General features: G+C 30.8%; 2 protein-coding genes and 1 non-coding gene across 3 annotated transcripts; 1 reads left to right on the top strand and 2 right to left on the bottom strand.

Annotated features, from left to right (window-relative positions):
- The first annotated feature begins 8,162 nt into the window (after window positions 1-8,162).
- On the top strand, window positions 8,163-11,188 carry LOC111314625 (SGNH hydrolase-type esterase superfamily protein). The gene is made up of 6 exons (XM_022916171.2): window positions 8,163-8,446; window positions 8,545-8,672; window positions 8,795-8,921; window positions 9,267-9,379; window positions 9,485-9,734; window positions 10,096-11,188. The coding sequence occupies exons 1-6, from the start codon at window positions 8,212-8,214 to the stop codon at window positions 10,305-10,307; spliced, it is 1,065 nt and encodes a 354-aa protein (XP_022771906.2). The 5' UTR covers window positions 8,163-8,211; the 3' UTR covers window positions 10,308-11,188.
- On the bottom strand, window positions 10,561-10,646 carry LOC149512205 (small nucleolar RNA Z122). Its single transcript, XR_016332981.1, has one exon. It is a non-coding gene; the product is annotated as a small nucleolar RNA Z122 (small nucleolar RNA).
- A 1,218-nt stretch (window positions 11,189-12,406) lies between the features above and the next one.
- Window positions 12,407-15,959, bottom strand: LOC111313580 (glucan endo-1,3-beta-glucosidase 2-like). The gene is made up of 4 exons (XM_022914255.2): window positions 15,559-15,959; window positions 13,070-14,323; window positions 12,912-12,939; window positions 12,407-12,785 (listed from the first exon to the last, which is right to left on the bottom strand). The coding sequence occupies exons 1-4, from the start codon at window positions 15,614-15,616 to the stop codon at window positions 12,632-12,634; spliced, it is 1,494 nt and encodes a 497-aa protein (XP_022769990.1). The 5' UTR covers window positions 15,617-15,959; the 3' UTR covers window positions 12,407-12,631.
- Between the last annotated feature and the right edge of the window lie 822 nt (window positions 15,960-16,781).

Here is a 16,781-nt window from a genome sequence, read left to right as displayed (position 1 = left end):
CTTATTAAGAAGTGCATGCATTACTTATCAAGAAGTGCATGGGATACATGTGCATGAAGTAAAATGCGTGTGCTACCTATTGATATGGATAGGATGAAATGCATGTATTATCCTATTATAATGCACATGAGATGAGATACATGTATGATGTATGAAATGTGAAAGATGAAATAAAATATGAAATTTTTTATTTTGAGAAGGAAAAATAGAAAGAAATAAGGCTTGAAAATTAGTCTTTATTCGGCCAATAAACAAAGGATTTAAGAAAAATCTTTAATCTTTGGAAATGTTCTTTTGTCTTTTTTTTTTCTTTTCAATGATTGACCTAAAATAAATACCACATATTCAAATATAATGCACACAATCAAAGAATATATAAAATAAAATAAAAAATAAAATGACTCGAGAATTCAAAACAAACAAGTAAGAGAAATAATATAACAACCATACAACCAAATAGTATAACGTATAATGTCCTAATTTTGATAATTTTTTAAAAAGGTGGCATGGCTCTATCCTAGGCAGGCTTCTTATGGCTCACGATATGCTGGGTTAGGATTTATATGTCTAAAGGTTCTCAGACTATTCCTCACATTATCGCCTATTATAGACTAGTGAGGTTCTCCGATTCTTCACCCATTATGGGTTATTAACGGAAAGGGTTTAATCTAAGTGAAAGTTTTTGCTAGCAAATGTGGAGGTTATCATCTTACGAGAGCGTAGCTACTTCACTTTCTCCTAAAAAAGATAGAGCCCGGGTATAGAACTCATGCATGCGAGTGAATATGCAAAGTGTGTGCAAGGTAATGTATTAATCAAAATAACATGAATAAATCATAACCAAAAACAAAATCAAAATGAAGTAATAACTAACACATAATTTATTTTATTTATTAACATGAATGTTTTAGAAAAATAAAATAAAATAAAATTAAATTAAATATCAAAGAAAATCAATTAAATCCAACCATTGTCAATAGCGCATAATTAAAATTTTAGCCTGACTCTCAAATAAGTCCCCAACAGAGTCGCCAAGTTGTCGTAACGGTTTTGAAACCGTCAGACATAAAATAAGTTTTAAAATCGAGAAAATAAAATAAAGTCACCACCAATCTTTGTTAGGGTGTGATTGGCCACTCAAAAGTTTATCTTTTTAATAAAACTATAAAAATGGATTTAAAGTTTATCAAAAAGATAAATTTTGATCTACGAAAAATTAGGTTAGGTCCAGAAGTCGATTACATGTGGGGAAGGATTAGCAACCCCACAACGCCATAAATTGGTACCATTTAATTACGCGCTATTTTTTATGTTGGATAAAAATGATTTTAATTTAAAATTTAACACTAATTCCCTTTATTTGGAAAAGTAAAATTTTGCTAAAAATTTTTATTTAGAACTATTGAGAAAATCTTTAAGTTAAAGAATTATCTTAAAATTTTTCAACATCTAGGCAGAACTTAAAATAACTCTTTTTGCTAAAGATTTAACGCAATAATCCTTAAAATGAAATAACAATCTTTATAGAAAATAATTGTTAGTTACTCTCCAACATTTAGGCAGAGTACTAAAAATTATTTCTTTCGAAATGTTATTGTTGTTTTATTTTATAATATCACAAATTTTTTTTTAAAAGTATTATTTTTTTTATTATAAAATATTTTATCATCAAACAGTAAATTAAAAAAAGAATAATACAGACAATTATCGATGATAATATGCTAACATATGTATACTAATGAATGTCATGAGAAATGAAATGCAATTTAATACTTGGGTTTCTAAGTATAATGAGATCGCCCCGACTCTCCAACATTTAGACAGAGCTTAGGTATGACTGTTTATATTTAAGATCTCAATTTATTGTTATACTTTTTATTTATTAATTTTATTATTAATGCAAATTAAAAAATCGTGTGAAAAGACTTAATGAAGTAAAATTTTCTAGATACCCTATCATCTAGGCGGCATTCGGGAACACATTGCTTTAAATAGAATTTTCACACGTGTCTTTAGGATTGTTAGGAAGTTTTGAGTAAGGGCTTGAGTAGAGGTTTTGAATGTTTGATTTTAAGGTTTAGAGTTTTGATTTAAAGGTTTGGATTTTAGGGATTTTGGATTTAGGATTTAGGGGGTTTAGATTTAAGAGTTTAAAAGTTTGAGATTTTGGATTTTGGGGGGTTTGGATTTAAGGGATTTTGAATTTTTAGGGGTTTTAAAAACTTAGGATTTTGAAAATTAAAAAAAGTGTTTAAAGTTTAAGTAAAACGCGAACATCTTTAAAAATCTTCATCATCTAGGCGAATTTTCGGAGCAGGTTTAATTTTTTATAATTTTTGAAAACTAATTAAAAATTTCTTATGTATTTTTTTTGTGAAAATTTGTTCATAATAATTCTCCAACATCTACGCGAAATTATTTTTTAAAAACAATATTTTTTATTCCCTCCAACATCTAGGCAGGGAAAATAATAAAAATTATTATTACTTCTTTGAGTATTTTTAATACATATTTTTAGTTATTACTTGTTTTCAATTTTATTATTATTAAAACAATTAAATATTTATTCTAAGAAATTTAGAAATTTATCATGCATAAATATAAAAATATACTTAAAATAACAAAAATAATAATATATGAAAAAATTCAAAACATTCAAAAAATTTTTTTTTATTTGAACCGGATCGGTCAATGGTCTGATCAACGTTGGTCTGGATCGATTTGATGATTCGACAATCCGACGGTTAAGATCGGTTTACTGACGGTTCGTCTGAACCAGTTCAAGGTTGACTGAAGCGGGCTGACGGATCGATTTGTGAGGATCTCGGGTCGGATCCGAGTCCACAAACGGATCCTATTTGGGTCTTTCCCTAAACGACGTCGTTTTGAGTTTTGCTTTTCTATATATAGCTGAAAAAAAATTTTTGGCTCATTATTTTCTGTTTCAGAGAAAAAAAAAAAGGAAAAGAGGGAGAGAGAGCTCTGAAGGAGAGGTATGATCTTTTCGTCGTCCGGTCGTCGGAGCATCGCACCGACCACCGCCTGGTCGCCACCGACGGTGGTCGTTGGTGGCCAAAAAATTACCAAAATTCACCATGATGCTCCTCTCAACCTCCTGAGTTTAGATCCGAGGTCTTTTTCTGAAGAACAAGCCCCGATCGGTGTAGATCGAGGTTTGAACTTTTCTGAGTTTGTTGTTTTTCTTTTTTTTTTTTTGTAAAATGAAGGCTGATCTGATTCTTTTTGTTATTGCAGGGAGCTCGACACTGATGGGTCCTTGCCATACTATGTTGTTTTTGGTTTTTGTTTCTGTTTTTGCATTTCTGTTTTGGGTATTTTGGGGGGTGTTTGGGGTTGTTGATGGAAGAGTTTGGCTTGGTTTCGGGGGTCTGTTCGAAGGCTTTTTTTTGAGAGGGGGTCCGAGAGTTTTCAAAAATGGGGGTTCCAGAGGGATGTTGAAGGGGATTCTAGAGAGAGGTTGAAGGGGATTTGAGAGAGCGGTTGAAGGGGATTCGAGAGAGCTTTCTGGGAAGGATTTATGAGGTTTTTTAAGGAGTAGATGATGTTGTAGGGGTCACTATAGGGAGTGGCAGGAGGTGGGCTGTAGGGTGGCTGGTCGGGGCTGTTAGTGGTGGCTGCAGGGTGGCTAGTGCCAGGCATCAGCCGCCCTGCTTTCTGCTTTTTTCTGTTTCTCTTTTTTTTGTTTTTTTTATTATAATTAATAATTATTTTTTTAAAAAAAAATATTATTATTAATATTATTATTATAATTAAAACAGTAGACCGAGACAAAACCAATGTCTACAGGTTTTAAGGCATGAAAAATATTTTTTTAAAGTCAATTATGACTTTAGGATACAATAAAATCTCAAACTCTTCATACAAAAGTAATAAAAATGATTATATTGAAAGATCTATCTATAATAAATAAACAAACATAAATTTCTATTTAAATAGTTATAACCATTTGTATAGTCATAATTTTATATGAACAACTATCTATTCATATGCAAATAGTTATGATCATTTGTCATATAATAATTATTACTGTTTAAACATAATTATTTAGAATATAAATAAATTTAATACAAAAATTAAATCTATTTACCAATAAATAAGTTTTTCAATTATATGTGGGATGCACTATATTTTAAACTACCAACAATCATTTACTTACTTAGAATGTTTGTACTTAATCTTTAACTTTTCACACAGATAAATATTATGAATATAAAAAAAATATTTCTTGATTTAAACTTTCAATTAATATATATTTTAGAATTATAATGAAATTGATGGTATCCACAGATTAAACCTCAATTCCTAATATTAGAATTGAAGATATAACACATATAATACTTACTTTTTCTTTTGTCAGAGGTTCATATTCATTTTAACACTATTATAGCTATGTGCTTATCCAATTCATAAATATTTACAAGAGAGAGCCAAATTTTTTTGTTGAAACATCACTATTTCTATATTTATATAGGTAGAATTTTCATTATGTTTCCATTACTTTAGATATTTAAATAATAAACTCCATTAAGAGTATAAATAAACTTCATTAAGAATATAAAAACTCATCCTCCTCATGTAATGGATCATATTAATTTCTAAAATTTGAATGGATTTTACTAATATTTAACAGACACATAACAATAACTTGTTTTTACCCATTAAACTTTGTAATTAGAAGTTACTAATTTAAAATTGAGTTCTCATTATTGGTGTCTAATATTAAGGGTTTAAACATATTCTACTTGTAGTACTACTAATCAAATATCTTAAATTTTAATTTCCATTTATAGAAATTACTCCCATTTAAGATTAAATCTCTAATATAATCACTTTATAGGCTAACATTTAGAGAATCACTTAATAGATTAATATGTCCAAACTTTTCATTTTGCATATCATTTATATGCTCTAAACATTGTTGCTCCATTATTGTCATTTTAAGAAATAATTGTTATTGGTTATGGTCTAAGCTCTATGCTAATAAATTTCAACCATTTTATTTCCATTCTTTATACATCTTTAACACAATTATACTTCTGTTATAATTAAATAAACTTAATGAATAAACCAAGCCATTTTAATCCTTTTAAGATATTCAAGAACCTTTTAATGATTTTACTTTAATAAATTGTAATAAACTTATTAGCTTTAAAATTTGCTTATAAAATTATATTTAAAATCTTACAACATTATAGTGATAATTTTTTTATTTTTTATTTTTATCACCCTTATCATGTGCAAATATGCATTCTTTTATTAAATAATATCCCATTCAATTATTAAGATATGATATATACTTAATCAAGTTACCATTTCATTTATTTTTTTATTATTTGGTGGTTGTTTTTGTTTAAGTAGAGGCCTTCAAATCCACTCTTAATGAGAAATAACTAGCAAATATTCTATATCTTACTCTTAATGAGAAATAACTAGCAAATATTCTATATCTTAATATTTTATTTTCATAAAAGTTTCAAAACTTTTATATTTTAACTCAATATGAGAGTATATATATCAATAAGTATGATGTCAAGCATAACCATCCTCAAAATTATTTTCTTTTAGTAAACTCATGTTTTCTATTTTCTCATTTTTTAGACTTTTATATCAACTCATCATACTTATAAAATTTTTTATCATGGATAATAAAATCATATCCACCATGATTCATGTCATTAAGAACAATCATAATTTCATGTATAACAACACAATACTACATATAAAGTTCGTGTCCAAATTATCAAATATATGAAACTTTCCATCCAACAAATAAAAAGCATTTTAACTAGCTACAAAGAATTATATAACTTCTCTATTGAATTGACATTATTTTCAATAATATGTTTATTTCTTATTGAAACAATATTATATAAATTAAATAAAATGAATCATGCATTATTCTCTTGTCAATAAAATGCAATCATGGAATATAAATCACAAAATGTAATTTTATCATAAAAATATATTTTTTTGCTTTTTTTTTAAAGATTTATAAATTCATAATTTTTTTTATACGTTAAAATGATTCTTGAAAATTTATCATTTTGATTTCATAACCATGATCTTACCAAAACATAATAAGATTATAAAAGATTCATAACCAAAGTTAGCAAGTACTCCATATCTATTTTATGCTCATGACTATTCAATGCCATTATTTAAAAAATCCACATATGACATATCATAAAATCATAAATCATAATTAAATAATTTAATTCAAAATCAAAAGATTAAAAAACTAGTTAATAAAGAAGCAAAATTCAATTAGACTCATGGTCTCCAATGAATTATTAATCATCAATTCTTTTAGTAAAATATAAAAACTAGAAAGATAGTAATAAGAAACTTATCTTGCATTTAGTATTTATTTCACCAAAAATTTATTTGGACAATTGAAGCTTTCTATGCATATTTCAAAAAGTTAATTTTGTAAAATTTGTCAATTTCTTTTTCTTCATCTTTCTAATGCGAAATATGAATTTCTTATAAATATCTTTAAATTATTAGAAAAAATAAATAAGAGGAAAGAAATAATAAAAAATAATTTTGATTTTTAAGATATGAAAAATATTTTTTAGAAGACAATTATGCTTTTACGATATAATAAAACCTCAAACTTTCCAATAATAAGTAATGACAATAGTTATACTAAAAGATCTAATTATAATGAATTAATAAACAAAAATTTTTATTTAAACGATTATAATTATTTGTACAGTCATAATTTTATATAGACAACTATCTATTTATATACAAATAGTTATGATCATTTATCATATGATAATTATTTTTATTCAAACATAATTATTTAGAATATGAATAAATTTAATAAAAAAATTAAATCTGTTCACCATTAATTAAATCTTTTAATCAGATGTGAAAAGTAATATATTCTAAATTATCCAAAAAAAAATCATAATATAATAAAAGTAGATAAGAAAATAATAAAGTCATTTTACCAAAACAAAAATGATTGACAGCAACACATCTTGAATTTTTTTTGTTTGGATTTGCAAAATAGACTTTTAAACAAAAACTAAAATTTTTTTATTATTTAAGATTGAAGTTAGATCAAAAGTAATTTTTAAACGTAAAATTAATCTTTAAAGTGAGTTTGGTAACGTTCATAAATTAAAAATAAAATATTTTAACCAAAATTAAGATTCGAGGAATAAAATGCATAGCATTTCGCAACAAAATTATCAAATAGTAACAATTTATTAATTAAGCTTTGATTTTCAAATCAAATCAAAATACTAATTACCTTAGACAGATTAGGCTGCTGGGACCCTGGACCAAAAAAAACCAATTATAATGCAAACAAAAACAAGTACAAGTAATGAACAATATGCTTAAATGGTTGGTTTTTGCCGAACAACATCACAAAATACATTAAAGGTTGGACTAACAACTGCCTAACAGCAGTATCAAATAATAATACCGACAAAGCAATGTTAGTAACTTCATGTTATAACGATGGGAGATAGAAGAAATCTAGATTAGTTTGCCAATGCAGATGATACAAATTTGATTACTTGACCCAAACTCGAAAAATTTGTCCTATAGTTTATATCTGAATCTTATTTAATTTAATTTAATCATTAAAAATCAATAATTAAAACTTTAAATTATTCGAAAAATCTGATGTGACCCAACTGCCCAATTGTCTCCTCCAAATACAAGCTTTCCATTTTTCTTACGGAAGATTCAAAATTATTAAGTTACTTGTCATTGTGCAGTCTTGGCAGGCAAAGCAGCTTCTTTTACTTAAAACCCATTAAGCACTAATTAATTAACAAGTAGAGGAGGTAAATCAAGATAAACGTGCGCTTGCTTTTTTTAAATGCTTTTGTAACTGTCCAGTCTGATGTAGCAATGGGGGAAAAAAATCCCATTGTTCCAGCAATGGCAGAACCTAACAAAAACCAACTGAGATGACTTAATGAATTGAGTTGGCCAACTGCTAGAAACAGAGACCAATAACCTCCAAAACTTACAGAATTACACAAATGAGAAGCTGAGATCCTGATTTACACTTGGTTTTTTCCAGGGGGGTTTGAAATTAACCACCTAATATGTTCAAACTTGGAGAAATGGGCTTGACAAAAAAGTTGTCAACCTGCCTTAAACTTGTTATAAAATCCAAGCCGATGAACAAGTTTCTGTAACACTCAGAAAAGATTAATTTAAATGGCAAAGCAATGGCAGGTTTTTGCAGCGGCAATTGTTTTGGTATTTGAACCTTTGGCTTCAGCTGCATCTTTGGTCACATTTGTTTTTGGGGACTCATTGGCAGAAGTTGGAAACAACAATCATCTGCAGTATTCTTTGGCAAGGTCAGATTATCCCTGGTATGGGATTGATTTTACTGGGAGGCAGGCTACCGGAAGATTCACAAATGGAAGAACCATTGGGGATATTCTATGTATTAATTCAAACCACAACAGTTTTATCTTTGAATTAAAAAGTTTCTGAACTGGAAATTAACTCTTCTTGCCTTTGTTAATTTTGTTGAATTTGTAGCTGAAAAGCTTGGGATTTCATCACCACCACCTTATCTTTCCTTGTCACAAAATGATGATGCAATCCTTCAAGGGGTGAATTATGCTTCCGGTGGAGCAGGAATTCTCAATGAGACAGGGCAATATTTTGTAATTTCTCTCTTTTAAAATTGCCGAGTTCTCCATTCAACCACTCATTTCATTTACATTGATCTGTTCTATTTGTTAAGAATTATTTTTTTTTCTCTTCATTAATCTTTCATGTATTGCAGGTTCAGAGATTGACCTTTGATGATCAGATAAATTACTTCAAAAATACAAAGGAGCAAATCAGGGCTAAAATAGGTGAAGAGGCTGCAAACAAGCTTTGCAATGAGGCTATCTACTTCATTGGAATTGGTAAGCTTCCTTTGCCAAAATAATTGCAAATCACTAACCATTTCAGACAAATTTCATGCTTTTAAAAGCCAAATAAACTTGAACCAATGCTTCAAAAACTAGTAAACTAAACGCGAACCGTAATTATTTTTGTTACGAGGAATATTTGAAAGTAAAATTATGAATGTACTAAATAATCGTAAGAGAAGAATATCTTTAGGACCATTGAAAAAGGAAATTTAGCCCAACCAAAATTTAAGGTATCCTTGACCTAATTATAAAAAAAAAATTCCTTGTTTAAAATAACATAAGTATTCCTCCTTTCCAGCGCTTAACAAAGTTAGATTTTGTTTTGACATTTTGCAGGCAGTAATGACTATGTAAACAATTTCTTGCAGCCCTTTCTAGCAGATGCGCAACAGTATACACACGATGAATTTGTTGAACTTTTGACTTCAACCTTGGAGCGACAACTTTCGGTATAAGAACTCTTTCTCACCTTAATTGAGAACTAAAATAAACCAAGGTCTAGTTGCTTTTTTCTTTTTTTTGAACTTAGCCAGGCTGAAACTGCTGAATGACAGAGGCTTTACCAACTTGGGGCAAGAAAGATTTTGTTCCATGGCCTTGGGCCATTAGGCTGCATTCCTTCCCAGAGAGTGAAATCGAACACAGGCCAATGCTTGAAGAAAGTGAATGACTGGATGATGGAATTCAATTCCCAAGTGCAAGACCTGATAACATCTCTAAACAAACGCCTCCCCAATGCACAGATGATGTTTGCTGATACATATCCAGCAGTTCTTGATTTGATCATCAACCCAACAGTCTATGGTATATCCTTCTTTATCCTATTCTTTACCCGTTGTACTTCCAATGTCCCTCATCCCTAAAGAACTTGCCTCCACTCCCTTTTTTTCATTTAGTAAGAATTCAAATTAATTATGAAAACCTTTAAAACGACAAAATATTTTGAGTTTTATCCAATTTCATTATTTTTGTGATCCATTCAATCAAATTTATTTATTAATAAATCCATTAAGAACCTTTCTACACCTCCCAAAAATTCAAACTCAAGCAACAAAATGAAAAACGTTTTTCCTTCAACGATTAAACCATCTGTTGGTACTACTAGATGATTATTATGGCAACAAATAATTCAATCTCATTTCTTGCGTGTGTTTCTTTTTTTCAGGTTTTAAGATCTCTAACACATCATGTTGCAATGTTGACACAAACATTGGTGGTTTATGCTTGCCAAACTCAAAACTATGCAATAATCGCAAAGAATATGTATTTTGGGATGCTTTTCATCCAACAGATGCAGCAAATGAAGTGCTGGCTGAGAAGTTGTTATCCAGCTTATCTTCTGCCACTGCTCCTTCCCTTCCACCAAAGCCACAGTGACTCGTTTCTCAAAACCTTTTGTGTTAATGATTGTTAAAAGTTTTTAAAACCATTTTATATCATTCGCACTGCTTAAAAAGTAAAATGTAGCGATCTGTTTTACCCCTATTGAGTTTCAACATGTAACTTAGCTGCTTTATATCAATAAATACCCTAAAATTTTCCATAAAACTTGGAATTTTGAAGAAAAGTAAAACCCTTATATTCAGTTTTAATAGTAGTTCCTTTTCTTTTAAGAAAAATGTAGTTGAAGTTTGGGATCAGACTGACGTGCAAAAAACAATTCTTCAAAGCTTGCTCAGATACTATCCAGCAATTAAGCTGTCATCATTTCCCAATTTCCACAGTTGAAAATGTCAATTTCTCAAAACTGAATAATAAAATCCATCAAGGAACACTATTAGAAGGCAAAACTATCAAAGATTGTCAGCTAAAGGAAACAACAAAAAGACCCAAATAGCTCAAATGCCTGACAAACTTCTAACCTATAAAAGAATTGTCAGAAACATGTTAAAAAAAAAACAAAATTTCACTTAAAATAAAAGTGAAAATTTAAAAACAAAAGAAAAGAATCCATATTTACACTTAAAACAAATAACCCATATGAAAAATTTATACAGAAAGAACATTTTTTTCCTCTTAAAAAATCAGAAACACAAAACCAAATCAATATTTTTCCACAATCAGAGAAACAATATTCATATGAAACAAGAAAAAGGAAAAACAAAGGGATTAATTGCTCTCAGTTGAAAGGCCAAGGTTTTCCACATCAGAGACCAAGAAGAAGGTAATTTTTTTCTCTAAAATTTAAGACAAAAGAAAGCCAAAATCTTCAAGTGCTTGACAAATGCTTTCTTCCATAATCTAAAAGAAGAGGACATGTAATAAAAAACATTACCCTCAAACTCCTAGAAAACAGAATCATTAAACAAAAGCCAAACACAATAAGCATAGCAAAAAATTTTCCTTTTGTCTTAAACCAAAGAGAATAAATTAAAAAAAACCCAAACTCCAAGATCTCTATTTTCAGTGTGGTTAAAGCAAATATCAATCATCATTGAGCAACAAAACACAAACCCAGATTTTAAAAACTGTGAAACTTACGAGAAAATGCAAGAATCCATTGAAAAGTACTAAATACAATTTGGAAACTGCACGTCCGGAAGTACCTTTGATATTGCATCTTTTTTGTATCCTCTTCAGTGTTATTGTTTAATAGTGAACACTGAGGATCATAGAGAGATGCCAGTGAGGAAGTGAATAGATAAAATTGGGTTATTGGGAAGGGGGATTTGGCAGAATTCGGCTGGCTTAGTTTGGGGTGATTTATAGAGTTTCAAAAGCTAAAAAAGGGTAAGGTTAGGGTTCATGGGAAATGGATATGGGTTGACTCGAAACTGGCTCTGAGGGTTGGTACACCCCGAATTCATCTAGTTTTAGACTTGTTGTTGGACTTGGCAGCCCGTCAAGCTCATGGGCCAGCATAATATGCAACAAATACCAGCTGTCATTTTTTTTCCCCATTTACTGTTCATTTTACAGCATTTGTCCAAACTCCAAATCTTACTTTTAAATATGTTGTAAATATCGCTATAGGAACATGTTAAACTATATGACTGTATGATTATTTACAGATAATAAATGTTCATAAAATTACTATTTATTATATACATATTATCAATAAGTAGTCAGAGTATAAAAGTTAGACAAAAAAGGATTAAAATTTAATGTTAAAATTACGTTTCAACAATCAATACCAACACGATTTTAAAGTTGAATCAACATGATTTTAATCAAAAATTTAAAATTTAATTCAGTTTATTTATATAATAAATAATATTTAATAAATTTAAATTTAAATTTGAAGTAGAGATGATTTGTACAAAAAAAAAAAAAATCCAAGATGCTGAAAATGAGTTCAGAAATACAAGATATTATCCTAGAGGTGGCACTCCAATAATTGGTTAACCTTAGAAGTGGATGAGAATTATGGGATGAAAAATAGTTATTTGGCATCTTAATTCAAGATCCAGTGACTCTTCCTATATATAAAAATTTAAACGAAAAAAAAAAAAGTAAATGATTTAACAAGATAGATGTTTATAAAAACTCCCAAATCCAATCTGAAAAGAATGAGGATTTAATGACATCATAGCAAAGTCTCTGGCTCCTCCATCTTCCTTTGTACAAATTGAATAGGCCACTCTTCCACCAGGTCACTATCTCCAAAATACGGGAAAAAAATTCCCTCTGACCACCACCTCTACTCTCAAAATTTGCTTGAATGAATTGCAAAAGATCCCAACATACACCAACTACCAAGCCTACGAGAAAATTACACTCCAGACAATAACTTTGATTAACACTAGAATGCTAGTGAAACCTCCCCTGCCATAAAAATTTTGACCAGGTGAATCCGAACTCGTTGAATTCATGGATGGTGCTGTGATATTTACCATAGTTCCATTCCTGCCAAGGCTGCATCATACATTAACAACAAAATCAAATGTGTTTTTGACTAGTAGTTTATGAGAAGAGTAAGCTTTTAACATACTCATTTTATGAAACAAGTAAAAACTCTAAGCCAAATGGTTAGATTTTTACCTTCCTGGAAAAATACAAGAACCATGACCTACAATAAGCAAAAATGTATTAGTTTTCTTCCAATGTAAGTTGTCAACCTAGAAAAGAAAGTCGCATTAATGTAGTAAACACAAGCTTTCAATATGTTAGTATCTATATATGCTATCTATTCATCTTACTTGGATCTGTTGTTGTGATATCCGCAACCCCATTGAAGTCACATGCATCAGAAGTCTTCCCCATCCGATGATAGTAAGTGTCGAATGCATAGGTTGCATGTGCGATCACATTGTCTGGCTCATAACATGGTTTTCCTTGCAACAATGGTGAGCAATCCACCTTTCCAGGTCCACAAGCCCAATCTAAAGCAGCCTGCAACATCTTTGGATCAGCTCCATCCTTTGCAGTACAATAAGTTTGGTTAGTAGTATCATTTGCTAACAATGATCCTGACCCTGTCAAGTGTAGTATATAAATAGGGTCACCATTTGCATCAAACAATCCCCAATTTTTCTCTGAGATTGGCCCTGGTTTCATGTCCTCATTATAGAGCTCATAGATGTAAGTACTGACAGCAATTCCAGGCCGCTTAGGAGTTCCGGTTTTGTTCATCACATGGCGGATCAAGTTGCTGTTATAAGTGTTGGCATTCTCTAATGTTGCATCTGGCTCATTGGAATCACCTTTTGATGGCCAGCCAGTTTCAGTCACTATAGCAGGAATGTTGGTGAAGTTCAGAAAAGCCATGGCAAAGTATGCAGCATCAACCGTAGCATCAAAGACATTGGAATAGTGGACAAGTGTGTTAGCATCGACAGCTTCCTTGGTTGGAGAAAGAGGCTTGAAAAGTGCATAGTCTGGTGGAATCACACCATTTGATTGCATATAGTCATAGTAAGGGTATATATTAAGCATGAGAAATGAGCCTGAAGACTGCAAGAAATTAAGCATGGGGACCAAAACTGGATTCCACGAGCGATTGAAGAAGGCTTGGGAAGGTGGGAAAGAATCAAGGATTACGGAGGAAGAAAGAGGTGATGAAACTTTGATTTGGTTGTCTAAATTGGACGCTACAAGGGCCGAGTGAATGAACTTCATGGCATTCACGAGGACTGGTGCTGCATTAGGAAGAGTAGTCAAAACTTCAGAACCTACACAAATTGCTGTGATGTTAGTTGCAGGATAATAGGCTACAATGTTTCGGGAGACCCAATTAGCTGCAGTGGAATTTGATTGGCCAATGCCAAGAAGTTGCTCATTGGGGATAGAGACCATAACTCGAATGCCAGTGTTTGCTAGAGCAACTAGCATGCCTCGGTCGGCATTGTATAGCCTAACATGTCGGATTTGCTGAGCTTTAAGAAGAGCAACTACTTGCGTTGGGTGTGGCATGTCTGATAGGTCTGTTCCTATATTCACTCCAATATATGGATCTGCAACAACAATAAACTAATATAATTTCAACTAAACATTCAAATTTTTAACACATTTTCCAATAGTTCATTGATTTGGCAGCTATTTGTTCATTTTAGCTCCCCCAAAAGATTTTAACAAATCTTTTTACGGGCAATGCATCTTCCTGATGCAAAGACTGCCATTATCAATCCTTTACAATCATTAAGTAACTCTCTCTAAAAATAAGAAAAGAATGTCTGATTCTGATATCATTTTAAGGAAAGTCTGCTACCAACTAAACTGATCTTTTGTCATAAGATGGTGCTTTACAACAATAGAAAACCTCCATGTTCACTAGAATTCCAACAAAGAAACTTCTCCATCTAAACTTTCCTCGGATAAAAAATTATACGAACATGGGTGCTTGCTAGCTATATCTAAAGGATAAAAAAAAATAAAGATATTGCAACCTGGTATGTTCCCTGTTCCAATGCCAACACCGTGTTCTAATATCTAGGCAAAAGTACTTTGATCCTGTAACTTTTTGACCATTTTCACTACCAAGACAAACTGAAATGGCACTGCCCAAGATTTTTTTTTTCAAAGAAAAACACAGTGAAGGACTATAGGATCTAGCTAGAAGACAATAACAGAGCTACCTTGGTTTTGGGTTTTCATTTTCCTTTTCCTTGTCTAAATTCAACAAAAGAATGTAGTAGTAGAAAACATGTACAAAGTTAGGGGCAAATATTCCTCAAATCCCCCAGTATGAAAGCTGGCCTCCACAATGTACACAAAAACCTCTGGCCCGCAATAAAATAATTTAGTCTCCCTTACATATGGTTATAACCTTTCCTTCCAGGAGAGTTATCAGTTATGTTTTGATTAGCTGACATGTAGGCCATATTTGTATGTATTTTTGTTTCTCTTTAACACCCTTCAACTTCCTATCTTTCTTCACTTATATTCTGTGATTTAATGCTTCCAACCTACTAAATTCCCAAGTCCACGACCGACATAACACAATTTCTAAGATCTGTTGAACTCTTTTAAGTTAATTCAGTTATTGTTCTTCAGATTTGTAGCACTAAAATGACCGAAAAAATGACAGAAAAAAAATCCAGACAATGTGAGCCAATTAATTTCAAAGCAACTGAGGAAAATTCTTAATGAATCAAGAACCAGAACAATCAGAAGCTTAGTTGCCAAACCCTTCTACATGAACTTCTCAAACAAACATTAAGGGAGAAGAAAAATATATATAAAGCCTTACCTTCATCAGCTGTTGCTTGAGCAACTGCTAAAAAAAGAAGAAGAACAAGCAAAGCCATAGAGAAGACACTGACCAAACAGACCAGACTCAAGATTGAAGAGAAGAGAGAAAGAAAGAAAAGAGTGAGATGTGAGTGGCAACAAGAGGTAGGAAGTGGGCCAAAGGTGAGGAAGCTATAAGGCTACGAGCCTAGGACTTATAATGCGAATCTGGTAATAAAAACAAAGCAAAGAAATGGGGTAAAGCTAAGGGGAAGCAAAAGACATATGTAACTCAAAACTGTCATAAAACCATGTCATAAAATTGACAGAAAATCAACGGGTAAGATATCATGTGCAACATTTGTGACAGTTGCAGGGACTTTTTGTTAGGAAAAAACCCAAACCCAAAGGCCTATAGGCACCATTATCTTTTTCGTATTTGAATTTTTATTTCGTTTTTTGTTGGATATAGCCGTTGCAGCTTTATTTACGTTTACAGGCTTGGGTACCAACATATTTTTGGGATCGAGACAACCAGTTTGGGGTTTGTGGGCTACCCTTAGCTTAGATACAAACAAAGGACAGCACCCATGGCCTACGAACATGGGGACACCAAGCTAACCCCATCAGGTGGCCTCAACGGTCATATTTTTTTTCCCTATTTTGAAAATGATTACATTATAATTAGTGGATATTCTTTACTTTTTCAGCTTTGGAAAGATTGGTTTGAGAAGCAAGATTGCTTTCTGATAAGTGAAAGTAATGTAAAATTATCTAATGACATTTTTCACAATTATCCTATAAAACAAAGAGGGTTATTATATTCAAATGAACCGGTCCTTTGTAAAATTTAGTAGTGGTAATTTGAAGTCAAATCTTTGATCAAACAAAAAAATATGATATAAAAATCATATATAATATCATACTATAAGGACATATCTGTATCTTAAAATTATTTTCATCTCTCTTATATATAATTACATATATAGAAAATAATAGACACTTAATTTTATGAGATAATTAAAGTATTTTGGGGTTTTAATTTATTTTGAATTAAAAGTAATTTTATTTTAATTTCACATTTTAATTAGGATGATTTGGACTCATTTAATTTGGATTCATTTGAGCTTATTAGATCCATCTTTTGGGATTGAGCTTATTATGGATTAAATTTTAGTTTAATCAAAATTTTGGATCATTTGGGATTAGAAGTTTGAAATAGAGAAAAGTCCCATGAGGAGA

This window comes from Durio zibethinus, chromosome 23 (assembly GCF_047325235.1).
Source record: "Durio zibethinus cultivar Kanyao isolate XHJ-2024 chromosome 23, ASM4732523v1, whole genome shotgun sequence".
In the NCBI taxonomy this organism is placed as follows: Eukaryota; Viridiplantae; Streptophyta; class Magnoliopsida; order Malvales; family Malvaceae; genus Durio; species Durio zibethinus.
This window is presented reverse-complemented; position numbering and strand designations above follow the sequence as displayed.

Coding starts and splice junctions, on each gene's coding strand:
- LOC111313580 (XM_022914255.2), bottom strand. CDS start 15,616: ATGGCTTTGCTTGTTCTTCTTCTTTTTTTAGCAGTTGCTCAAGCAACA. Junction 14,324..15,558: donor TCAAGCAACAGCTGATGAAG/GTAAGGCTTTAT, acceptor TTGTTGTTGCAG/ATCCATATATTGGAGTGAAT. Junction 12,786..12,911: donor TCTTGTATTTTTCCAGGAAG/GTAAAAATCTAA, acceptor TGTATGATGCAG/CCTTGGCAGGAATGGAACTA.
- LOC111314625 (XM_022916171.2), top strand. CDS start 8,212: ATGGCAAAGCAATGGCAGGTTTTTGCAGCGGCAATTGTTTTGGTATTT. Junction 8,447..8,544: donor AACCATTGGGGATATTCTAT/GTATTAATTCAA, acceptor TTGAATTTGTAG/CTGAAAAGCTTGGGATTTCA. Junction 8,922..9,266: donor TATCTACTTCATTGGAATTG/GTAAGCTTCCTT, acceptor GACATTTTGCAG/GCAGTAATGACTATGTAAAC.